General features: G+C 36.4%; 2 protein-coding genes across 6 annotated transcripts in view; one reads left to right on the top strand and one right to left on the bottom strand.

Moving 5' to 3' along the window:
• Window positions 1-232: 232 nt before the first annotated feature.
• DRAM2 (DNA damage regulated autophagy modulator 2) lies at window positions 233-17,725 on the bottom strand. Of its 4 annotated transcripts, none has more exons than XM_077119938.1 (10): window positions 17,595-17,725; window positions 16,981-17,032; window positions 13,927-14,012; window positions 12,749-12,897; window positions 8,550-8,617; window positions 7,161-7,300; window positions 6,317-6,494; window positions 5,719-5,801; window positions 2,455-2,547; window positions 233-588 (listed from the first exon to the last, which is right to left on the bottom strand). In XM_077119938.1, exons 4-10 carry the CDS (start codon window positions 12,877-12,879, stop codon window positions 481-483), a joined length of 801 nt encoding a protein of 266 aa, XP_076976053.1. In that variant the 5' UTR covers window positions 12,880-12,897; window positions 13,927-14,012; window positions 16,981-17,032; window positions 17,595-17,725; the 3' UTR covers window positions 233-480. The 4 variants fall into 4 exon arrangements, with proteins under 4 accessions (XP_076976053.1, XP_076976054.1, XP_076976052.1 ...); XM_077119939.1 differs by having other exon boundaries at window positions 17,525-17,595; XM_077119937.1 differs by lacking the exon at window positions 16,981-17,032.
• A 49-nt stretch (window positions 17,726-17,774) lies between these two features.
• Window positions 17,775-26,806, top strand: part of CEPT1 (choline/ethanolamine phosphotransferase 1) — a 33,955-nt gene continuing 24,923 nt past the window's right edge. For both annotated transcript variants that reach the window (XM_077119935.1, XM_077119936.1), the window contains exons 1-2: window positions 17,775-17,875; window positions 24,127-24,529. In XM_077119935.1, coding sequence (XP_076976050.1) covers window positions 24,191-24,529 — 339 coding nt within the window. In that variant the 5' untranslated portion in view covers window positions 17,775-17,875; window positions 24,127-24,190. The remainder of the gene's footprint in view (window positions 17,876-24,126; window positions 24,530-26,806) is intronic.

Raw genomic sequence — 26,806 nt, 5'->3', positions numbered from 1 at the left:
TCCAGAGTTTCCAACTTTGCTAATGAAGAGACGTAATTAATAACTATTGCTTCTAAATCCAATTCTAAAGGAATTACCAATACTGATTATTTGGGGTCCTGAAAAATGTCTCTCATTAAAAATGCTCCAAACAAAACATGGGTTTGCAGTGATTTGCAAAAGGTGAAATGCTGGGCCATAGAGACTGTTTTCTCTGCATGTTTCTCTTAAATAAAGGAGAAAAACTACAATGTTGCAGTCCTTTGGTTTTATTTTGTGTGATTAAAAAAGTATAGGTATGTTTACATGGTCCTCTTGATGACATTTTTTAAAATAACTTATCAAATGGTTTATTTCATGTCTCTTGATTATCAGTATTCATCAATGTCATTCTCAGCCTTGATTAATTCATTAAAAATTTCTGATTAGAATAAGTAGATTTGTGAATGTTTCCTCAATCCCTGAGAATCATAATCATCACAGAAATATTTGATCCCTTTATCATAAATCTCTGGAAAGTAGTCGTGTTCGTTCATTGTTAATAGGGCAAGGAGCAGTGTCATAGAGGGTTAATCCTTGTAAATTGGCTTCCACCCGTAAAGATATTTTCTGGAACAGAAAAGAAAATTATTTACATTCTGTAGATTATTATTTGCAACTAGGAATGTAAATCAATTCTAATAGATCACATGAATGACACAGCTGTCATACTAACAAAGGTATCATCTCTACTATCAATTGATCTTGGAACACCATGCTTCTCTGACTCAGAAAGTTCACTTGTTTCTATTAAGATTCAATTTATAAAAAAAAAAGGCTAAAAAGCAAAGAAAAAGAAGTTCAACTTCACTAGGTATTAGGGAAATGAAAATGAAAATCATAATGTGATACCATTTTACCTACTAGAATGGCCATTATCAAAACAAAACAAACCCCCACCCCCACCCAGCAAACAAGAAGTGTTAAGAGTACGTGGAAAAGGGCGAGCCATGGTGGCTCAGCAGGCAAGAATGCTTGCCTGCCATGCCAGAGGACCCGGCTTTGATTCCTGGTGCCTGCCCATGTAAAAAATTAAAAAATAAATTTAAAAAAATTAAAAAAAAAGAGTATGTGGAAAAACTGGTACACTTATTCATTGTTGGTGGGAATGTAGAATGGTACATCCACTCTGGAAGGCAGTTTGTTGGTGGTTCCTCAGGAAGCTAAGTATAGAATTGTCACACAATCTTGCAATCTTGTTACTAGGTATACACTCGGAAGAAGTAAAAGCAGGAATAGGAATAGACATCTGTACACCAATGTCTATAGCAGCATTATTCACAATTTCCAATAAATGGAAGCAGCCCAAATGTCCATCAACTGATGAGTGGATAAATAAAGTGTGGTATATACATATGATGGAATATTATGCAGCTGTAAGAAGGAATGAAGTCATGATGCATACAACCACATAGATGAAACTTGAGGACATTACGTTGACAGAAATAAACCAGCAATAGCGTTATGTTCCCACGACTATGAACTAATCAGAATGAGCAAACCCTGAGAGTTAAATACAGGAGCATAGGTTATCAGGAGATAGAGAGTAAAGATTGGGCAACTGATGCTTAAGGAGCACAGAATGTTTTATAAGGATAATTGTAAGTGTTTGGGAATGGATAGCACAATACTGTGTGATGGCAGCATAATACTGTAAGTATAATTAACAAAGCTGAGTGAGTATGGTCGATAGGGGAAGGCTAGGGTCCTGTATATCACCAGAAAGAAAGCTAGGGGATAAAAACTGGCACTACATAACTTAGTGAAACCTTGAATGGATGATGATGGTGATTAATTGTACAAATATAAGTTCTTACATGAACTAGAACAAACATATGTCACTATTACAAGATATTAATAATAGCGTGGTATATGCAGAAAAATACAATTAATGCATACCAAGTTAATAGTTACTTATAATATTCTTTCAGTAATTGTAACAAAGGCACTATACCAAAGCTAAATGTCAACAATAGGGGAACATAAGCAGTATGGATTTTTTCCTAGAAGAAATGGCTATGTTCCCATATTGATTGTGGTGGTGAATGTATTACTATATATGTAAAAGTCATTGATTCTACATTTAAGGATGAATTGTATGGTGTAAGAAAAAACTATTTAAAAAGAAGAATCAGTAAAAATAATTGTAAAGGATGGCCTGCATAAATGTAAACAGAGTTTATAAAAATTCTGTGAAGGAATTTCTATGAATTTAATTGTTTTAGAACCCGATTTTTAAGGCTGAACCTTGCTAGCAATATACTACTTCTCCAAATGTAGAGATTCACCTGAGAAATTACTCATCTGGCATCACTGCTCAGAGTGCCAAATTTTAAACAAAATTAATTTACAAAGCAGCTGGAAATGTGCTTATGGAAAGTCATTCCACATCAAGGAGGTTTCCCTCTGCATGAATCGAATTCTGTGTTTTCTTACCTGAAAATCACGGATATAAGTTAGGAAAAAACCAAAGAAGGAAAATGACATGGACCATTCAGCTGCAGTAGTGATCATGTGAAGCACATAACCCTTGAGTGAAGTGGAAAAAACAGCTTGGTGAAATTTCATTCAAGTGATCTCTAACTTTTCTCAAATAAAATTTCCAATTGAATAATTGGATAAAATTCCAATTGGATAAAATTTCCAATTGAATAACAAAATTTCTACTCTACACTGAAGGATTTTATTGCCTTTCCCAAAACCATAACATTCATAAAATGCCATTAAAAATAGTTTAAACAATGCTCAAAATAAACTTTACTAAACACTATTTTTAGAATATTAAATAATATATTTATTTATATTTAGAAGAATCTAATATTTATTTTTCATTCACTCATTCTCACAAACATCTCATGAGCTGACTCTTAAAAGATGGTTTAGAATAGGATGGTGCGATGGTGGCTCAGCAGGCAGAATTCTCGCCTGCCATACCGGAGACCGAGGTTCAATTCCTGGTGCCTGCCCATGCATGCATGCATGCATAAATATATATATAAATAAAAAGAGTTTAAACTATAATGCCACTCAAAAGACACGAACAGACACTTCTCAGAAGAGGAAATAAAAATGGCTAAAAGGCACATGAAAAGATGTTCAACTTCCCTGGCTGTTAGGGAAATGCAAATCAAAACCACAACACCCACCAGAATGACCATTATCAATAAAACAGAAGATGACAAGTGCTGGAGAGGATGTGGAGAAAAAGGCACATTTATCCACTGTTGGTGGGAATGTAAAATGGTACAATGACTATGGAAGGAAGTTTGGCTGTTCCTCAGGAAGCTAAGTATAGAATTGCCATATCATCCAGCAATACCATTGCTAGGTATCTATTCAGAGGACATAAGGGCAAGGACACAAATGGACATTGGCACACCAATGTTTATAGCAGCATTATTTACAATTGCCAAGAGATGGAAACAGTCCAAATGTCCATCAACAGATGAGTGGCTAAACAAGTTGTGGTATATACATATGATGAAATAGTATGAGCTATAACACAGAATAAAGTTATGAAACGTAACAATGTGGATAGACCTTGAGGACATTATGCTGAGTGAGATTAGCCAGAAACAAAAGGACAAATACTGTATGGTCTCACTGATATGAACTAACATTAATGAATGAACTTGGAGAATTTCAGTTAAGAACAGAGGTCATCAGGAGATAGAAATAGGGTAGAGACTGAATAATTGGAGCTGAAGGGATATAGATTGTGCAACAGGACTGATCGTAAAAATTCAGAAATAGATAGCACAATACTGCCTGATTGTAGCACAATAATGTAAGTATACTGAATGAAGCTGAATGTGAGAATGATAGAGGGAGGAGGGCTGGGGGCAAATAAGGAAAGATAGACGATAAAGACTGAGATGGTATAATCTAGGAATACCTAGAGTGTACAATGATAGTGACTAAATGTACAAATTAAAAAATGTTTCTGGATGAGGAATAACAAACGAATGTCAATATTGCAGGGTGTTGAAAATAGATGGTCATTCATATTTTAAAACTTCAACTTCTGTGTGAGACTAAAGCAAGAAATGTTTATTTGGTACAAAATTAATATTTTGACTAATGCATTTCCTAATTTAACTTATATGGACAGTTTAATTGAACACCATAAGTACATGGAACCTTGAATAGGGCATGAGATTTTGTAGGTTTGTCCAGGTTAGCATGATACTCTGATAAACTCCAGAACAGTGAATAAAGAAGTATTTGCAAAGTCCCCTTGAGGAAATGGGGAGAAAGGGGGAAAATTCAACTTCCCCATCTGGAGAATTCCTGACATTCTCACAAGCAGGGAGAACAACCAAGTCAATATGCTGAGCCCTCAATCTTGGGGTTTGTTCATATGAAACTTAACCTTGCAAACGATAGGCTATGCCTACTTAAAATTAGGCCTAAGAGTCACCCCCAGAGAACCTCTTTTGCTCAGATGTGGCCTCTCTCTCTCTTTCTCAGCCAACATGGCAAACAAACTCACTGCCCTCCCCCTCTCTACGTGGGACATGACTCCCAGGGGTGTGGACCTTCCTGGCAACGTGGGACAGAAATCCTAGAATGAGCTGGGATTCTGCATCAAGGGATTGAGAAAAACTTCTCAAATGAATGGAGGAAGAGAGAAATGAGACAAATTAAAGTTTCAGTGGCTGAGAGATTTCAGAATCAAGACGTTATCCTGAGGTTATTCCTACACTTTATATAGATATCCCCTTTTTAGTTTACAGTGTATTAGAGTGGCTAGAGGGAAGTGACTGAAACTGTAGAGCTGTGTCCAGCAGCCATGCTTCTTGAAGATGACTGTATAATGATATAGCTTCTGTGATGTGACTACGTGATTGTAAAAACCTGTGTCTCATGCTCCTTTTATCCTTTTAGTATGGACAGATGAGTAAAAAATATGGGTAGAAAAATAAACAAATACTAGGGAGAACAAATGTTAAGATAAATTGAGTAGATTGAAATACTAGTGATCAATGAACAGGAGTGGTTAAGGAGTATAGGAAAAAAATAGGGGGGACAAAAGTTAAAAATATATTGGGTAGATGGAAATACTAGTGGCCAATGAGAGGGAGGGGTAAGGAGTATGGTATGTATAAGTTTTTCTTTTTCCTTTTTTAATTTCTTTTTCTGGGGTGATTCAAATGTTCTAAGAAATGATCATGGTGATGAATATACAATTGTGTGATGATACTGTGAGCCACTGATAGTACCTCAAGTATGGAATGTCCATATGTTAAGAATGTTTGTATGTTGTTTTGTCAATAAAATATTAAATGCCGCTGAGTTGTTTGTGAAAACAAGTGAATTCATTTTATTATCTATTTAGTATATGTCCCTCCTCTTTTATTCTTAGGATCAAAGATGCTGTCTCCATTCATCAACTAAACTGGGATCCAGAGAGTCTTTAGTAATGCATTTCCAGATAACAAAAGGTATAAAAATACATCTTTTCAATGCAGAAAACCAGTATTGTCTTAAAAATGTCCACCAATCACAGGTGACAGAATATGGGTGGTTCTATAAAAACTTTATCATATCCAGAAAATAATCCAAATATATAACTGGTAATCTATTAAAACAAGTTTCAATGTTAAAATTAATGCTTCAAAATTAAAATTAAAGAGAAAAATCAGCCCAAATAGGTATTTTTAATATAAAACCAAGTCTTATAGACTTTTAAGTTCTTACTTTGTCCTCAGGCTTCCAGTGAAGTTTCTGCACTATATCAGTGCCAAAACTGCCATTGTACAAAAGTGATGAGCAAATCAGCACTATAAAGAAATAAGTCAAGGCAGAATCTCAGAGAATATATTCACATTTAAATTATATTCAATCACTTGAAAGAGCAAAAAAGATTACTCAAACATTTGTTGCCAAGGTCCAAACCAATTTTCTTAAAGACTTAATGTTATATGGCAATAGTAAAATTCAAAATGTGTCCATAGGATTATTATAAAATGGTTCTCAGAATCAACCTTTCTTTGCTCAGTAAATCAGAAGCTCTATCATAAGCTTCCGCTGGATAATTGTTCTCAAGTAGGACATTAACTCAACCTTTATTTTTTGAAATGAGTACGATTAGCCTCAATGTTACCTTTGTCCCTGGATCAGTTACTAAGATCCTATGTACAATTTGAATTTCATGTTTCAAATCCCTTAATTTAAGGTTACTAACCCAAGAATCTCTCTGACAAAAAGGCTACTTGCCACGTACCAAGACTATTTCACTTTAATCTTGTCATTCAATTCCGTTCTAAATATAGCCACATTTTACAGTGAAGGATACTGCTAAGTGCACTGACTCCACACCAGATAACCACCAGTAATCTAATCCAGAAGACTTGTTTGCCGTGTATTTTGGGCTGCATTTGGTAGGAAAGGATGGTCTGAACAAACATGTATAATGAGCCCAGCCCAAAGGTGAGTATAGCTCCACTTACATGTGCAGCAAAAAGGGTCGTCTTCTGAGAGGTAGAAAGAAGAAATAAATTAATAAAGGAAACTCAGAACATAGTGGCAAGACAACATTTAAAAGCACAAGCCAGAGATTTCAATAGGGCATTCATTGAACGGGAAAGCTCTGTAGAGTCGACAAACAAATTGATCACTTCCTGAAGTGATTTTCGCTCACGACAGTCAGCATAAACCTAAGGATTATAGAAAAACCAGAGTATTTGATATGCTCTCACTGAAAATATGACAGTACTCATTTGTTTAATAATATATTTATTGACTAGCTATTGTGTGCCAGGCACTGTTCTGAGTCATCAGATATACACAAAACAGAAATACCATTTACATTCTGGCAAAGGAACACAAACAATAAATAATAAACTTTAAAAATAAGTCAATTACATAGTATGTTACAGGGTGATGATACCTTCTTAGATAGAAAAACATTAGCATAATTTATATTTGTTCAGGAGATTAAGATTAGTATTGAAAACATAATTTTCTAATAATGAATGCAATTGTTTTTGAAAAGGCTCAAATAATTTAAAAGCAATGGATTTTATTTGTTAAGGAAAGGAAAAATTAACAGCATGGAACTGAATGTTTCAGATTTCCTTTTTTTAACATGTGCATTTATGTACTTTAGGAAAATACATATGCTAGGCTAAAACACAAACCTGGAAGTTGGCCACAATGGAAAGTCCCAAGCAACTCAGCAATCCAAGCACAAGGCCAGCTTTGTTTAATTTGACGATACGATTTTCTTCAGGATTCAGAGCATGAACTTGCTTATAACGAACATAAATGGTAGCAACGCCTGGGAAGAGATAATCCAAAAAACAACAAAGCAATAAACAACTAAGGAATAAATTTGCCAAGAAAGAGTTCACAAAGGTCACAGCTACCCAGAAACACATATTTTCCTTTTGAAGTTAGTCTCAGAGAAGAAGAAAAATAGTTGTAGATTTTAAAGAACTTTTAAGGTTGCATAATAGACCTACTGATACAACTGTGTGACTGAGCAAGTCATTTGCCTCATTTTTACAAATGTTTAGGACAAAATTTAAGAGATAAGTCTTACATTTTCTAAAAATCTCTAAGGATATGTATTATATATTACACAAAATATTTTATATGATTAGCACTAAAGTAAAAAGTAACTTGTTCTAGAATAAGGATAAAATGGTCATAGGCAAAACAAAACAAAGCAAAACAAACCCGAAGAGTATTTACCGCATTCCCATATCATTCTATTTCAAATTTACTACAACTTGACTCAATCAGATATAATGCTTAATTATACAGGGAAAAAAAAAAACACTTTGCCATTTTTATTAGACAAAAAAGGGCCAAACTGAATCCTTCAATGCAAAAATATTGCCAAAGAACTTAGCAGTATAAGAAAAGCAATCAAGATATGCTTTACCTTAAGTAGAAGACATGCTCATGAAACATTGATACACAAGACAAATTTCTATAAATAGAATCCTTTTCCTGACTTCTACTTTTGACCCAAGCAAGTAATAAACTAATATGGAAGAATGCAAATATTTAGAACAATCACATTTGTTGGAAAAACATTTTAATAAACCATTAATAAAAACTTAGTTCAAAAAACAAATACTAACCAGAAATGGATAATACTAAAGTAAGAATCCCATTCCTTTGAAGCTAGCATCTCACTTCAAAAATCAGAACATGGCTCCATCTCTATTCCCAAACTTCTAAATTGTTTATCAAAAGGAATTTAGTTGGGGTTAGCTGTGGTCAGTTGTTTTTACAGCTATTTGTCACTTAAGGCCTCAAGGAATATTTGGTTATGCTTTACAACTTCTATTTGGATAAGCAGTTGAATAGCCCTACAGATATTTTTTAATGGTTTATGTCCATGATTTTTCATCTCTAGAAATCAGTTTTCATTCAAAAGAACTCATCTGTGATCAATAATTTCATGATAACATTTCCTCAGGCATAACCAGAGAGTAATACAAGTAACCAGTAGTCTTTAAAGAAGACAGCAATTAAGCTACTATTTTTTTATTGTTAAGACCATTCTCAGTACTTACATAAAACTGCGGCGACATTTAACATTGCCCCAAACAAGCATTTTTCTGGAGCTACTGTACCAGTGTCACTGAAAGTAAAAAAGAAAATATGTGGATTTCTCACATGAGATACACATGCACATTTTTTTGAAGGGGTAAGACATAAATGGACTTACTTCAAATCCTTGATTTTTTTATAAGTCCATGAGTTCAACTCTGTTATCATTTTATACAGAGAACATGACAATCTGAACTCACAAATATTTGCCTACTTCACCTTTTCCCCTCAAATCAGTTACAACTATTTCTTTTCTATGTAAGACAAATCAATATAAATTGATAAAACAAAAATGCTATTCTTGGTATATTAAGACAATAGTTATTATCTCACCAGGCAGATGTTTTTACCTGTCTCACCAGAATATTCCCTAAACACTTCAGGTCTTTTCACAATTTAGCCTTTTTGTACATGTAGTTGACTCTGCCTGGAATTCAATGAATGCCCATTCATTTTCTCAACTTAAAAAAAAATCATCTAGCACTTACTACGTGCCAGGCACCATTTTAGGGATAGAAATGTAGTAGTGAGTAAAACAAAGCCCCTGCTTCTCATAGAGCTTACATTCAAGTTTTGAGTGCCCTCCTCTCTACAGCTTCTAGTAACTCCTCTAGCAGATAATTAGTGATCCCCACAGCATTAGACCCATGCTTCTATTAAAACCACTCACCACACTGTACTGCAATGTATCTGTTTACATGCCATCTTTCAGAATAGTGAGTAGTACACAGACCCAGATTAAAAGGGCACCATTTAACTGTGGGACCTTGAGTGCATTCTCTTTTCTCCCTAAGACTGTCCCATCTACTGCTAAATGGAACTCTCCCAGTCTCATGGATCAACATGAGGGTGAAATGAAACCTATAATGTAAGATATCCAGCAGAGCAGCACACACAAGGGAGATACCTTAAATTTTAGTTCCTTTACCTTTTCTCAGATTAAATCTACTAAAAAGATTAAAAAGATAAAGTTTTTAGCCTTGAATTCAAGTAATATAGGAAAGAGACCATATGGATCTCAACTAAGGCAATGAAATGAGAATAAGAATGAAATAAAGAGTCATGTCTGCAAAGAAATCAAAAGAAAAGGAAAGTATCAAAAATGAATTCTAAGGATTACTTCTTCCAGCTCTAAAGTTCCAAGAGTCTTTCTCTTAATAAATACAAATATGCAGTGAAAATGGAAACACAAAAAAATAATTTGTGAATGAATACCAATAAAAGAATAATAAAATGTATCTTCCAGATACAAAAGATTTTGTTACTCTTTATTTTCAGGGAAGGGGGGTTATATTCTTTTCTTTCTGCCTTTCAGACTGTCAACACTGTATTAAAAATCTTATTATTCTTAAAATCAGAAAAATATCCATAATTTTAATAGTTATATTTCAAATGATACTCCTCTTTTGGGTTAAGTAAGCAGAAGCCTGCATTTCAACGATTGCTGGCTACAGGACTCCTTAGCCATGAAACAGAATGACAACCACTGGTTGACAAATGAATACGGCCATGTCCATGACCTCACCAGCACGGTCCTTCAATGCAATGGTCACCAAACTATTTTGATCATAAACCATCAGAAAATAGGTCTGATCATGCACTCTCAAAATACATGTATTGTTAATACTGTTATTCCATGTATATTCAATATTACTAAAGCTTAAGTATTTTTAGATTAAAAATATACATAAAGATTTCAACATTTCTACTCATACCCCACTGGAGTTTCACGCATCCCACTTAGGTATCCATTACATAACCCAACTAAGAGAACATCTGAAGGGCTCTTGCAGTGGAACTGCTTTTGAAGTGAAATCTACCTTTGGTGATATCCTTTGGGGCTGTAACAACTAAACCCTTAGGAAAGGGTCTATGAAGTGAAAAGAGCCTTGGAGATTATTTAGTTACATCATCATTTTGCATTTGAAGGAAATAAGCCTAAGAAAAGTAAAAATAACTGCTATTGGATTTGAACATATTAGAATGTGGGGGAAAGATTCCGGGTAAAACTAAGTTCGTTAACAGAAATATCAAAGGCAGAAGGACACGGCAAAAAAGGAAGTGTGCAGTATGTTCTCTATAAGAAAATCATATGCAGTACCATTGGAGAACTGAAAACTCTTAAAAAGAACTCAATGGCTTCTTAAACAAATTATTAAAAGCTCTTTAAAATGAAAGCAGGTAAGTTCTCAGAAGGAGAAATAACAATACTGAAGGTTTTTCATGAATCCTAAATATGCTATCTCCTTTTGGAATTATTAAAGACTGGACTGGCTTCTTAAATTAAATGTTTCTATAACAGAGTAGTACCCAGTAGTGATTATTTACCAAATTATTCCTGGAATTAGAACATTAAATTCTAAAACATTCTGGGGTTTTGTAAGTCTACTGAAAGTGTACCTAATTTGTTTACATCCTTTGTGCCATACCATACCATTATGGAAACAACAAATGGAAATGGTAATGCCCAGATCTTTTTTCTTTTTTTTTCATAATTTAAGAAGATAAATTTAACCTCTGATTATCATTCTTAAAAGTTTATTATTTTTTGTGTTGTAAAGGTTATTTTTTCAGAAGGTAAATAAATGAATAAATGAAACTATAACAACAACAAATCAAAAAATGTTATTTTAAAATATAGTAATTCATTGTATCGTCCCCATGGAGAAAGGTTGTTTCAAAGACATCATGTAGAAGCTGAACCTTTAAAAAATTTTTTAGACCTACCTATATCCCAAAAGACTAAAACACTGGGATTTGTTTAATCATATTTAACAATGGTATTTTAATACGTACTTTTCTCACCTGCCCTAAGTAATTATTTTAACTTTTATGGAAAAGCTTAAACTTTAGTAACCATAATCATAATTCTCCTGATTTTTTTCACATTCTCTCTGTGAGAGCATAACTGTTACAACATTTAGAAAAATATCTGACAATGTTAAACTAAAAATGCTGATAGCCATTGCCAACAAAGCAATTCCACTTACGGGAATACTAGCCCAAGTGTGTAAATTTATATTTAGTGGGATCTTCATTACAGCACTGTTTTTAACAGAAATAAACAGGAATTTGTATTATCAACATGATATCATTTTTTATAAATGTAACAAAACAAAACCAAAAACTACTGAAGGAGAGAGGGATGGAAGAAGGAACGGGACAGAGAGAAAGTGAAAGAGTTTTGTATAAACACAGATAACAAACTAAACTGAACTCTGGAAGGACTTCTACCAAACCATGAATCACATCAGGGAGGCAAGAAGTGGAGGGAAATGAGAAGGGACTTTCACTTTTTAATTTTATAATAACTCTGGTACCATTTAAAATTTGTTATAATAAGACATATTGTTTCTGTCATTGAAAAAAAAAGGACATAGTATATGCAACTTAATGGCCATACTTAAATCACTAGTTGTTTTGAAATTTCAAAAATATTACTGATAAATTTTGAATACTTGGGTCAGAAAAATCTAGGCAACATATCATAAAGAATAAGAGCACAGTCTCTAGAGTCAAATTCCCCAGATTTGAATCTTGGCCCAAACATTTGGGAGTTGCCACCCTTGAGCAAATAACTTAACCTTCCTAGTCCATATTTTCTTCTCTCTGAAATAAGGGTAACGATTCCTATCTCAAAGAGTTGTTGCAAGGATTCAATTATTTAAGACATGAAAAATGCTTAGAACATTACCTGGCACACAGTAAATAGATCAACAAATGTTAACATTCTCATTACCTTTTAAGATTACTGTTGTTCGCAGTACTTTTTTATTTTAAAGGGAGAATAATTCCAATTCTATTTTTTGGGACAATCTCAAATTGGCACTAGGGTGTCACAATTCACTAACTGAATCTTATTCCTCCGTTTCCACATTTCTCTGTCACACACAGAAAGAGACAAAAGTTCCTTTTTAGATTCCCTTTGTTTTTGTTTTTTTTTTTTTACATGGGCAGGCACCGGGAATCGAACCCGGGTCCTCGGGCATGGCAGGCAAGCACTCTTACCTGCTGAGCCACCATGGCCTGCCCTCCCTTTGTTTTTGTTACACCAATGTAAAATTTGAATTTTAAAATGTTGACATTAAATGTGGACTTCAATGTTAAAATATGAATGAGACATAAATAACAATTCTACCATGAAAATAATAATTTCACTGACCTGATATAAGGCAAAGCTGGGTCAACATGGTGGAGCGATATTGCAGTAATGTATGAAAAGATAAAAGCAGCAGCTGTCCAAATTACAAGGGCTGAAGGGAGGAAACTGAGGCCTTGCTGAAACCACCACATTTCAAATAGATCTTCGAACTAGAAAAATGAATTTGGAAATGATAATTCACAAGGGTTTCCTCTATTCCATGTTAGCCATCCAGCCCTACAATATTGGTACTTAACACCTTCAACTATTTCACTTCTGCATTCAGCCCCCCAACACCTGCTCTCCTGCATTCTCTCAGTAAATGGAACCAGGATTCACCCACTTGCTACAGTCAGAACCTTTCTTAACCTCCCTCATCTTCCCACACATTATCAAGCACCAAAGACTGTTTATTCTACCTCCTAATTCTACCCCATCTCTCCTTCTTCAATGCCACTACCCACATCATCATCTCTTTACTAGATCAGCATAACTTCCAAAATGGCCCTCCTCAAGGCCTGACTACAGCCAATCTACAGTCCAACTCAAAGCCAGAGTGATCCTTCTATAACACCAATTTGAACAACTCACTCTCCTGTGAAAAACCCTTCAGTGGCTCCCCTGTGCCACTGTAGTCCTTTAATATGGTCTGTGAGGCCTGTGAACCATCTGGTTCCTACTGACCTTTCGCTATTCATCTCCAGCCACTCCTTGTCTGCTTCCAGTTTCTTGTTCTGGCTACCCTGACGTTCACCAACATTATAGGGGCAAAGTGTTTCTATGTGTCAGCAATGTTACTAAGAACCTTTTGATCTCATTTACTCCTCTCAATAGAAATACAAAGAGGCTAAAAGAAGTGCCCAAGGTGCCAGGGCCGGAAAGTGGTAGAGACAGGATTCAAACCCAGGTAGTCTGATTCTAATACCAAACCACTACTTAATAGTGCCATACCAAACATATTCTAGGTTTTCAAAGGTGTTCTGCTCTCTGGCACATCTTTAGACCTTCATACACATTGTCTGTCTGAATGACTAGAATGCAATGTTATCACTCTGCCTCCCCAACTAACACCAGTTAACTCACATAGATTTTTCAAGTACCATCCCATAAGGTTCAGCTGAGTGTCCCCAATAGGTTTCCAATAGCTCCCTTTACTTCCCCAACCAGGACACTCATCACACATCACACTTAACCCTTACCTGCTTGTTTGGTTTTATCTTCCTCCCTAAACTTTAAGTTCTGGGAGAGCAGGAACCAACTGCTTTGTTCACCATTACATTTCCAGCTTCCACATAAGGAGAAAAAAAAAAAAAGAGAGAGAGCATAAATATACATATACATAAATATACATATACCATACATCACTTTTTTTTACAGACAGAGGATACTGTTAAATAATGTCAACACTGTGAATTGGAAAACATGGCTCTATCTTTATGCACTTAAGTATTAAAATTTAATTAAAAAATAAATATAGAATATTCACTTTCAAATTATAATTATCCCTTTGTCAGAGATAAAAACTTTCATGGTTGGAGGAGCACCTTCCTCTTCAACCTAAAATTATTTCCAATGAACTTTGTAAAAATACATAGCTCTTATCTCCAAAGTATATTTTTACACTATGCTCACTTCCTCATCACAGAATGACTTTTCAAATAATGAAATCTCAGCCATTTTTGACTCGTACTTGTCATTTACTCTGATCATCTGACTTGTTACGACATACATATGTTTGCATTTTGCTAAGGAAGTTCCATTTCCTTTATCCCTAAAGTCACCAATTTAGACTTAATTTGAGTAATTTTCTGCCTGATGTGGTAATTTCTTCTTTTCTATCTTTTTTTTTCCTTGTCAGTCCTTAACAACCCATAAATTTTTTTTTCTCTTTCAGCTATTTAGTTGATTAAGGAACTGTCATTTCTTGCCAAGATCTTACAGCTTTCCCCAGCATAGTTGTCTGGGACAATAATTCTCAGGTTCGATAACTTTTTACATCACTTCTGAGATCTTTATTTTAATTGTTCACCTTTTATCTTTTTAAACTTTATTTTCATTTCTGTTTCTTTTAATTCCAATCCAAATTTTTTAGAAGTCTAGTTTCACTACTTATCAGTTCTGCTGACCCTTTCAGTTGTGTCTTATGGTTTTTAACTGCAAGCTCACATTTGAATGGTCTTAATCTGGAGGTATTAGAGGCTTATATTAAGATGAGTCGTTCCAGAGAGGGTTTATGTCATTTTTGTCAGGCATCCTGGCACATTATCAACATGAACCAACTTCAAATTAATTTCTTGGTTTCTATTATTTTAGAACATGAAGGTACGTAAATTTGAACCCTGAATCTGAGTGATAGTGACCTTACAGTTTCAAGTTCTCAGGTGGTTTTATTCCCCCACCTAGAGCTGATATAAAAATGAACAAATTTATTTACCATCTCCCAATGCCAGGAGGGACTTATTTTTCTAGCCCACATTTCACTGAGTTTGTAGACTTTTGAAGGCTCTGGCTGAATTTGAGGGTGATGGTTCTCCAAGGCCATGAGTAGTTCAGTTTCAAGTGGAAATATTTACATTTTATGAAAATGTGAGTCCCTCAAACATTGGCACCATTTACACAGACCACCATTGCCTCCTGGAGTTGAGTACCAGGTCTTAGGGGGTCTAAATTCTGCCTGGAGATCTCTCTTTGACTTTTTAGTCCAGGGGATTTCCCTTTTTTCCTACAAGATTGACTATGCATTCAAAAGGCTATTATAATTTACTCAGCATTAAAATGTTCCTACCACATCAACAGAAATACAATCTCTTTCCCTTTTTATTGCTTTTCATGTCCAAATTCTTCTTACTCTTCAAAAACTCAAATGCCACCTTCTGCACACAACTTTCTCTAATAACTTAGCATCTGAAATAATCACCCCTTCCTCTGAGGACACTTGATTTGTACATCTCTTATAGCTCATTTTCTACTGTATAAAAATTTAGAAGGGTGTCTCAAGTGGATAAAATCCATGATAAAGGACTCCATTTTTCCATGTAAGTATTTCAGAGATTTTGCCTACAGTAATGGCTCAATAAATATTTGTGGAATGAAGAGTAAAAACCAAATCCTCTTGATTCCCAAAATAGTTCATTATTTTTCTACTTTAGTAAACAGTATGGCCATTTTTCCCTGGGTTATCCAGATTAAAAAACCTCAGAGTAACCTTATATTCCCTTTTCCAATGCCCTCAGACTGTCACTAAAGCATGGCAATTCTACCTCTGTACGTCATTTGTGACCAGAAACCTTACCTTCCAGGTCTCTAACCATTCAGTGCTCTTGGCCTAACTGCTTTTTACAGTTTCCCAACATCCATTCTACGGAAGGCAATGACAAAATAACATTCCTAAAGCATTCCTTTGCTCAAAAACTGTTTTCATATAGTTAATCTTGAACAAGTTTCATTCTCAAATGAAGGAGTACAATAGAGTAAGCATAAAATAAATGATAGAAGATTTATTGATTTTGTACTACCATAACTAGCCACTGTTATGGGGGTTGACAACATAATTTTTCTATGTATGAATCATCTTGGACTCATATCTCAAAAGGCTTTGAAGGTTCCAGTTGTTTAAACCGACAATTTGGAGGACAAGCAAGGCTTGAAATGGTTTACCAGTTTGCTAATAATAATTGAGAAATTTAAGTTCATGTATTAGGTGAGGAAGACCATTAACTGTCACCTGGGAAAGCTTGGAAGTATGACTGGGTAATTGCTAACTAAACAAGATTAAAATTTTGATGGTTAAAAACTCAAGAAACCTTTCCAAATGCTTGAAAATATGCAGGAATAAGTTTCACATAGCAGCAAGACTGTTAACCCAAACTGTTTCTGTACCTGTCACCTATCTTCTATGTTTTTGAAGTTCCATGAATCAGAACTCCAGTTATAATTTTTAAGTTTCACAAATGTTTAAATGTCACTGATAAAGATGAATTACTTTATGCTGTCTCCTCTTAGTGGTCACTGCTGAGAAATAATAAGAAAGTAGATTCTGGATATTCAAAGCAAACAGAGTTGGAAAACTCTGAGCTTCTTTTAGAGGGGGTTCAGAGAACCCGCAGGCCCAAAGCAATAGTGTAAGAGAAAATGGTGATTTTTCCAAACTCTAATTCGAGCTCTAGACAAATGTGTGGTGTGCTTCCTGCGTTTTTCAAATGTATCCTAGTGTAAAGCACTGTCATGTGGATTAACAGGACTAAGAGACTCACCTTCCCGTACTGGGACCACCCACAGGGACAGAACGGCCCGCAGTAGACAGAGCTGCGTGTAAACACATTGTTACCACACATCTCAATTTCAAAACCCACCCCAGTAAGGAATTGAGTCCAGAGTGACAATAGGAAAGCGCGAATTCAAGAGCAGTTTTTGGGAGACTGGACCGAGGGTTCTCGATCACAGGAAAAAGGGTGGTTGCCACTTAAACAAAAGCAAAGGAGTTATTGAGACCCGTGTCTTTTCCGGAGGCGCAGAGCCGTTGGGCCAAGATCGCGGCTCCGCCTGGGGCTGGGGAAAGAAGCAGGAGGAGCAGCTCCGCCCGACTTGGGATAAGCAGGACGTAGGGGAGCTTGGAGACTTAAGATCAGCCTGCACCTGACCCCTTCCCACGAGCCCCCCGGAGTCCGATCGCGGCTCCGGCCACCTCTCCGGTGCTTGCACAGTGTAGCCCCAGGAGGCAGAGAGACCCAGACAGGGATGGGAAGCGCTGTGTGGCGCGCGCTTTCCTGATACCCCTGCTCCCACCCTCTGACTCACCCCCTGTAAAGCGAGGAGACTCCGGCTCCGGCCGGAGTCGGATCCACAACTCAACGCCCTTTCGACCTACCTTGCCTGGGTGACCCGGCCAGTGGGTGTTGCGGGCTCCGGAGCCTGCCCCGCAGGCTGGAGACGGGGCGGGGACCTGAGGCGCGCTACCGAGCAGTCCGGCCAGCCCCGCGACGCGCGCGCTCACGTCCTGACGAGTGCGCCCGCGCCGCCGCTCCTTCCGACCCAATCTCCCTTTACGGCAACTGCGAAAGTGTCGTGAAAGTGCTGCCGCTGATAGGAGTCACCCAGTCGCTGGAGGCGGAGGTTCTTCCATCTAGGAGTGTGCTTTTGGGCGTCGGGGTAAGGTTGCGGGGTTTGGTCTTCGGGAAAACGGCAAGAATGGGAAAGAGGTGGGGGGGAGCACGAAGAAAGGAGTGGAGAGAGGACTGGGGTGGGCACTGAGATATAGATGTGTTTGTGTTCGCGCGAAGCGAACGCCGTCCTTCTTACTCGCGCGGGGTGGCCTCGCGGCGGGGCTGCGAGCAGGGCGAGGGGCGACTGCCACTCTGGCCCTCTGTGGAGAGATCGAGGTGGCGAACGGCGAGCGCGGGAGCCGGTGGGCTGTTGTGTGGGAACCGGAGGGCGGGGGTGGGGCGAGCCGAGGCGGCCAGAGCCGAGAGGTTCGAGGGCTGGGGGCGCTGCCGCGCGGAACCGACCTTGTCTGTCAGGTACATTCCGGCTGCCAAGTCCACGAACTGCCTGCCGTGCTCTGGTCGCTTTCCCTTCCCAGTACGGTGCTGGTGTTTTGTGGATGGTCCACGCTTCGTGGTCAGCAACTTTTCTAGAAATTTCAGCCTATTTGACAACCCTGCCAGCCAGGGCTTCTTTCCGCAGAATTCTTGGAAGGAGAAAGGACCGGAAACTTGCTCGTGTTTGCCGGTGTTCCCAGGAACACGGGATGAATGGAGTTTTTACATGTAGCCGTGTTGAACTTGTTTTCTACAATTCGATGCTTGGCTTTTTGTGTGATATTTTACCATTTTGCATCATTGGTATCGAATCTGTAACTCGGCTTGATGTCTCTTAGTTCATCAGTGAATCCAGATGATAGGCAAATTCATAGTTGATTTTCAACAAACTCTTAGTGTCTTATCTCGTATGTGTGCAAAGAGTAAACACCAAGTTCCTACTCTCGAGCTAATAGGAATATAATTAGTTAATATATAGTGAATTAAGTAATTTAAATCCAAGTTAGACTATGTAAGGACACAGAGCATTACTAATTTAGAATCATTGTTCTCATAAAATTGCAGAGATTGAAGTTCTAAAATTATTTTGCTGCATATTCGTCTGCATATGAGTTTGTCGAGAAAAGCTTAAAGCCCTTTGGCTTTAAATGTAACCCTTCTATTTAAGAAATAAACTAGATAAATCTGCTTCTAGTAGTAACTTATCCAGTCTTCTGGCAAAGGCTTCTTTATTTTAGTTAATAGATTATTATTGAGTAATTACATCTACTGTTTAATAAACTCATTCTCCTTCCTGTCACATCCAATGTCTTTAAAAGTGTACATGATAAACTTTATAAAATGTTTGCAATATAGCCTCAAACTTTTTTACAGCCCCAGTTACTATTTATTCCATAGTAGTTTCGTTTTCTTCACAGCAGTAGATTTGTTCTTTAAGCTGACTAAAGGTTCTGGTGATGTTCTTTTTGAGGGTCTCTTTTAAAAATGTAGGAAAACAGTCTGTCAAGTGCCAGGTTTTGCTTTTTTTTCTGGAGGTTGTTCTTTTTTCCCCCCTTTTTAAAGGAATGAAAGTTTTCACTTCAGCAAAGCACTAAATCTGAGTTGTGTTGAACAGTGCTGCTTTTGCTTCCAGGCCTGCTGAAAAGGCTTTTGTTTTGTTTCACTTGTTAAGTAATGCATAACTTAACTCTTTGATCCTATTAGTTTTCCTTTGTTTTTTCCTTGCTCTGTATAATTTTCCTTGTCTCCCTAATGGTGTCAGCCACTAGTATATTCCTTTAGTGATGTAAAGGTTGGGAAGTTTTATGTGATAAGCAGTTGGCCCTGTAGAAGAAGTATAAACATACTGCGAGAATCGATGCTGCGCAAAACGTGTCATCCTCAGACATGGGGGAATGGGAATCCCCCAAATTTCACATTACAGAGTAAATGCAGTGTATGCTTACCTTATGCCCTGTTCAGCAACAATAGTTTTTTGTTTGTTTTGTTTTAGTGTTATACTTGTCAGATGTTTCCTAATCCTGAAGTCCACACTGGAGCAGTTTAGCCAGTATGCCATTATCCCCTGCTCCTTTAAGCACAGATGTTCTACATCATAGATTTTTTTTTAAGGTCTACGAATTGTATGTAATTTTAGTAAAGGTATTAAGTATTTCTCATTTTATTTTTTGTACCTTGGATGGTCTTTTCAATAAATATTCGTGCCTGCACGAAGAAAGTTCTCTGTCAGGCCATATGTGTTCCCCTCCTGTAGACTCCCACACAGTTTGTTCACAGCCTAATTTGGCAGCTTACAAGACTGTCCTCCCCCTGCCTCCCCACTTCCGAGCTTCTTGAGGGCATGGATGGTATATTTCAGTTTTTCTATTTCTTCTGGATTTTAAACGACTATCTGCTCATTTAGTACTATATAAATCATATTCATTCATTGTTCAGCAAATAAGCATTGATTAACTACTAAGTTCTAATTACAGTGTGAGAATCTGGGGAAAGAATGTCACAGTCTAGTGGGGGAAAAGACCAAAAATTTAAAAAACAAAAAAAAGTTCAAATTGTGCTAAGTGCTATGCAAGGAGCAGAGCACTAGTCAGGTTATGATGGCGAAAGGGAATTTACTGATTAAAAGTGGAAATGTTACAATAGCATTAGGACTGTGATCAAAACTCTTGTAAACTGAGTTATAAGTGACGGGATTTTATACAGTTTAAAATTTGTAATTCATGAAAACATGTCCCCAGTTGACAAATGGCTTCTGCTATGAAAGTTTGTTGGTGGCTTCCTTTTACATGAGAATAAAATCTTAACTCCTTGCCATGGTTCATAATCCCTCAGCATTGTCTATCTCTTAAAACCTCATTATATCCGGCTCTTCGGTATGATTTACTGACCAGTGATCTATCAGGTACCTGAGCAGGACAAGCTCTATTTTGCCTCAGGGCCTGCTCTCCCCTCCCCTCCCCCATTTATTTATTTATTTATTTATTTTGGATTGTTCTTTCTAGCCTGCTCTTGGATCAGCTGACTCCTTCTCTTCCTCTGGTTTAATATAAATGCTACCTCTTTGGAGATTTCATGCACCGTATCTAAAACATGAACCCCCAAGTATTTTCAGGCTCAGCACTTTGTTTTCTTTAGAGCCCCCATCACGGTGTGTAATGTTATTTGCTTATTTGCCTTCTTTTAGCTATTTCCCACTGGATATGAAAGTTGGAATGAGGCCTGTCTTGTACTCTGCGCTCAGATATTGGTTGAATGTATTTGGAACTTGGACTCCTTTTTCCCATCAGATCTTATCACTGGTGACTAAATTTGTAGGCTAGCCAGCAATAACTTCAAAATCTTAAGTGATTTTCATTTATTTCCTTGTAGTGTAGTAAGAAAAGGATGTTTCTCCATACTCTTTTGGGCATAGTCCTGACTCCAGATAAAAATCTCAGGTAGCTGAAATCATTTTTGTAAAATATTCATGCCTCCTTTCCATATTTTTTGCATCCCTCATCCTTATTCTCCTTCTCTCCATATTGCCCTACTCTTCTTATTGAAGCTGCCTGCCCTGTTGTAGTGCTGCTCCCTTGAGATAAACTTGCTTTTTTGCTGAAATTCACAAGCTCCTCTTTTGTTTTGTTTTTCTTTTTTTTTTCCTAAAGTAGTTTTCATAGCAATCACCTCTGGGTTTTAGGTGTGATGGGCATAAGAAAGAGTGGCTGTATTTCTATGGGAGTGACAACAACCTCTCAGGCTGCCTACATTTGTTGAAAGCGAAGTAAACCATCTATATGTCAAAGGCTACATGGATCTGAATTTATATTTACAGTGTTGTTGCTAATAGTTTGAGAGACAGTGTTGCCAGATTGAACTGTTGGTAAGAAAAACCTTCAAAAAGCTCATTGGTTCTTTTCATGTGTGAATTTTATAGTGGCTAGATCTAGAAAAATTTGTCAAAATGTACATTTTTTTTCTAAAAGAGAAATAGAAAGTAATCTAGGTCAGAGTGGGAAAAAACTCAGAAGGAAAGTATCAGTTTATCAAATAATCCTGCCAAATGCTCAAACTTAAAACCATTAGGATCAGTTACTTGTAGCTGTTTACTGCCAAAAGCAGCCCAAAACCCTCAATATATCACTTTTTATAGTAGGAAAATGCCACACTGCAATAATGAAGTATAAATTGAGTTGACTAAACTTTTTGTTCTGACTTTTTAGAACTGATTATAACTTCACCAAATATACGAATACATAATCTAATTTAACTTATAGAAGATTTGACTACTATGAAACTGTTTTGATGGTTATTGGTCTGGCATTTGGCCTCAAGTGATCACGTCACCAGTTTGACTTTATGTGAACATTGCTTAAAAACAGATTTTAATCAGTAATTCTGCATCAGGCATGAAGGAAATTCTTTGAAATAGTAAGAAACTAACTTTGACTTACCTTGTTTTGAAAATTATTTTAATATTATTTCAGAATACTTTATTTGGTTTTAAAGTGTGGTACTGATGTTTCTTTTGAAGATTTTTGAAAATTTATGTAAGGGCATTAACTTGGTATACAGTATTGTATTTTCTGAACCTAATATTGAAATACTTGATCTACAGAGTATGTGGATGCTATTTTAGACCATTAATGACAGTGAAATTTATAATTTGATATTTATAGGACCGAGGGAAGAAATTTGAATTCCTGAGCTAGTTTTGATACTAGGTCCTAGACCCTGTATCACATTCTGTATTCCCGTAGCACAGCATTTCTGAGAATTTTGTATTGCTTTCTGGATACTTTATGACCAAAGTATCAAAGTACGCCTCTCTTCGTTCAGTGTACTACCTCTTTAGTTCTATCAGGATTATTTCCACCCCTCCTACATTTTTAATTCTCTTGTGGCTTCTCTTCCTCCTCCTGCCCCCTATCCATGGGTTCCTCACAAGGTTATTTTTTTCCTTTTCTCTCCATACTTAATCCTCTCAAGAGCTTTTCTACTTTCTAATCATTAATTTAGGTTCTAAGATAATGGCTTGAAATGTTCATCTCTTATGCAAACTCCTGTTTTTGTTTTTGTTTTTGTCTAAAACATCGCTATTTAAAAATTCCAACCATGTCTTTCCTTCCTACCCTAACCCCCAGATCATCTCTCACAGTCCCCCTCCAAAACCAAATTAACAGACTGATTTTCTTTAGCAGTAGTACCGCTTGGTCTTTGGTTATTCACTCCTTTTTTCTCCCTCTCTTCACCCTTCATATCTTTTCTAAGCATTTCCTGTTGATTCTTCCTTCTAAATAGACATGACTAATAAATTTGATTCTTTCCAATTTCCAGGCTTACCACCCTAATCTAGTCCCTCACCACTTCAAACCATTGAGATCACCATACTAATTTTTAAATGTTCTCACTACTTTCTCCATTCCAATGGATATATAACTATTTTATTAATCTGAAAATACTCATCATTATTTTCTTATGCTGCTTAATAACCCGTAAAATTTATGTTATCTCTAATCTTTTCTAAATCAAGCGTACATACTCCTGGTCTTTTATCAGTAGTCATCACTCAACATATACTTTTTTCTTACTACTTCCTCAGTTCATCAGGCCACTCTGCTAATCTATATATACCCCTTTTAAAGTTAACTTTTTTCATTGCTCCGTGCTCCCACCTATACCATACCATCCCTTTGCCACAATAAGAAGTTTTATCTTTCAGTTTAGCTTAAGTAGAAACTTTGAGTTTGTTTTCATGCTACCTACCAGCTTTGTGATCTTGGGCTAGTTAATTAACCTTTCTGTGTTGTAATGTCTTTTTCCGTAAAAATAAGGATAATTAACAGTCTCTACCTTCAAAAGTTATTGTGAAGATTAAATGAGTTAATATATGAAAAGTGCTTGATATTTTAGGTATGTAATAAAGTGCCCAATAAATGTTAGCTATTATTAATAAAAATCAAATCTCATACCTATGTTTATCCAAGTCATTCTTCTGATGGTAATATTAGTTTGCTAGATATCTTTGGATAAGCCTTTGGGCTTCAGTTTCCTTATTTGTGAAAGGATTAGATCGTTTCTAAGATCTGTTCGATTATGCTACTGAAAGTGGTGTGAAATTGAAGAAAAAGTAAGAGTTTTGAAGTCACACAAACCATAAGGTAACAGGAAGCATATTACTATTAAAGTCCTTTAATATTTTTTACTTAAAAGTGAGGTTATATGACTTCTTTGACTCATACCATCAATAAGAACTAGAACCAAAACTCATTTCTTGTTTTCTGATCCTTGTTTGATATTAACTACTCTATTAGCACTTTATTTATATATTGATAAAAGATATTAATAGGGGCTGACTGATATATTTATTTTGTTTGTTTTCAGGCAAACAGCCAAATAAAACTATAAAACTTAAGATAAATTTCTGTCTCCAAATAAAAAAAGATCCATGAGTGGGCATCGATCAGCAAGGAAACGATGCGGAGATTCTCACCTGGAGTCCCCTGTGGGCTTTGGGCATATGAGTACTACAGGGTGTGTATTAAATAAATTGTTTCAGTTACCTACACCTCCATTGTCTAGACACCAACTAAAGCGGCTAGAAGAACACAAATATCAGAGTGCTGGAAGGTCCCTACTTGAACCTTTAATGCAAGGGTATTGGGAATGGCTAGTTGGAAGAGTTCCCTCCTGGATTGCCCCAAATCTCATCACCATCATTGGACTGTCAATAAACATCTGTACAACTGTTTTATTAGTATACTACTGCCCTACAGCTACCGAACAGGTAAGAGGAGTTTCTTGACAATAATACTTGGTTTTTGTATTTCTTATGTACCAAAAACACTATTTGGGATTCTGGGTTATTTTAGCTAAAGATAAGATTATCTGACAGCTATTTGTCAACTATTTTTAAATATCCTGTCATGCATCCTCTTGATAAAGCATATATTACTGCTCATAACTATAATCAATTTTCTCCACTACTGCTTATTAGAAACCAAATGCAAGAGGTGGATCCTGATCCTAGTGGGTAAATTGATGATAGTAGGGATTAGCCTGTAAAATACTCCCTTTAAAATCAGAATGTTTCAATTATTTACAGAGGTATTTTATCCCATTTTTTAAAATGCTAAATAAAGTCTTAACGAAGTTTAAAATGATTAGAGAGAGCAGTCTTCTATTTGAGGTGACAGGGCTGGAAACCAGTCTTATCAGAAGGATTTTCTTATCCATTCCGGTGAGAATTGTTGAATATCCCTTTTCTCTTGCTGCAAACCTGTGTAACTGATAGTCTTCAGGTGTATCTCTGTTACTCTAACAAAGCAAAGAAAGTGTAAGAAGTGAATATATTGTATTTCTTATTCTGTGTTCTGCTCTGTCTGCCATTAAGAAAAGAAGCAATAATATTGCTTATGAAGACTCTCCCTAACTCTTCTCAGTCCAAGCCCCTCTACTGCTGTTACTTTCTATATTTCTCTGATTTTAAAATTTCCATGTTAGAAGTGAACAAAGGTAGGTAGATGAAAGAAAATTGAAAGCATTGGCTGTGCCTGTGTGAATCAGAATGCTCAGGTATCCCAAGAAGATAGAAAGTGACCCTCAACTAAAGGTGTCAGAAGTGACTCTGAGGTGCTGTGGTGGCTCAGTGGCAGAATTCTTGCCTGCCATGCCGGAGACTCAGGTTTGATTCCCATTGCCTGCCCATGTTAAAAATTAAATAAAGAAAGAAAGAAAGAAAGAAACAAATAGACAGACTCTTTGAACCATAAGGAATCATACTGGCTACAAGATTCCTCCTTTTGTATTTAGTTTGAAGTAGTGAAAACAAAGCTTGTGTTTCTTAGATAATTTGTCCTTTCAGTTAAAATTATCACCATCCAACCCCCTGTTCCTTTCTGTGCTCATCATTTGTTTTCACATATATCTTTTGAAGTGAATGGCTAGAAAATGTTATTTTTGTCTTCTGAATTAATATTTTTATATTTGTTCCTTTTTTTACTATACAGATGTAGTCCATACAGATCGTATATGTAGTTTTCTGGTTTTTCCTCATTTTCTCAGCTATCTTGCTTTACATCAATCAGGAAACGTGAAAAACAAAGGGCAGTGTAGTTGTTTAAGTATGTCCTGGAATCTTTTGTCACATATTCTCTGAGCTGTTTCACCTGGGGCCTACCTGAGGCCCTGATAGCTACTTCCAGAGGAATTTGGTGCAGATTTTACATGTCCATAGAGATATAGAAGAATAATAAGAATGTAGATTGATTCTACTGGAAGCCCTCGGGAGATCAGTTCCAGGATGGGGATCAGGAAGTAAGAGCAGATTCAAAGGTAGCTCAGCCATTAATTGTCATCTATTGAGTACCCAGACTGTACCAGGCACCAAGTTCCCTATACCATTTGTAGCCTCTGTCCTTAAATGTTTTCAAATTATTGGAATAACCTTAGAATTAATTAAACCTTTGGGGGCTATTCCACAATGGGAACTACCTTGATCAAAGAGTGCTTTTCAAAATTGCTCCTGGAAAGAATCAAGATAGAATATGATTGAGGTGACATTTGGTGCTCTAAAAGGGCAGGTAATGTCCAGAAAAGAATAAACCTGGATTTATTGATAGCTGCATGGTTAGAAATCCTTGTTAGGCTCAGATCAGAATGCCATGCCTATCTCCCTACTTTTGTTATCTCTATGATCAGTAAGTTTTGTAAGTTTTCTAAGTCACAGTTTATTTATCTTTTTAAATCTTATTTTGTAATATTATGAGAATTAAGAAAGATCATGTGTATAATATGCTAAGCAAAGTGCCTGGCATGTAACGCTCAATAAATAGTACATGATTATTATTACCTATTCTTCTCCACAATCCTCTTCCCATTCCTGGTTTCTTTTAATAATACATGATAGATGGACTTACGAATTCATCTAATACCTTTTGAATTTCTTGTATTTTTTCTTTATCAGTTTTTTAGAATTAAGTGGTTCCACAAATTTATTACTTAGGAAAATTTTCATTTGTCATAGCCATAATTCTTTTGGGCTTAGGCCACTGGTTCATCATTA

This window comes from Tamandua tetradactyla, chromosome 11 (assembly GCF_023851605.1).
Source record: "Tamandua tetradactyla isolate mTamTet1 chromosome 11, mTamTet1.pri, whole genome shotgun sequence".
NCBI lineage: Eukaryota > Metazoa > Chordata > Mammalia > Pilosa > Myrmecophagidae > Tamandua > Tamandua tetradactyla.
The sequence above is the reverse complement of the archived record's forward strand: the minus strand, read 5'-3'. Positions and strand labels throughout refer to the sequence as shown.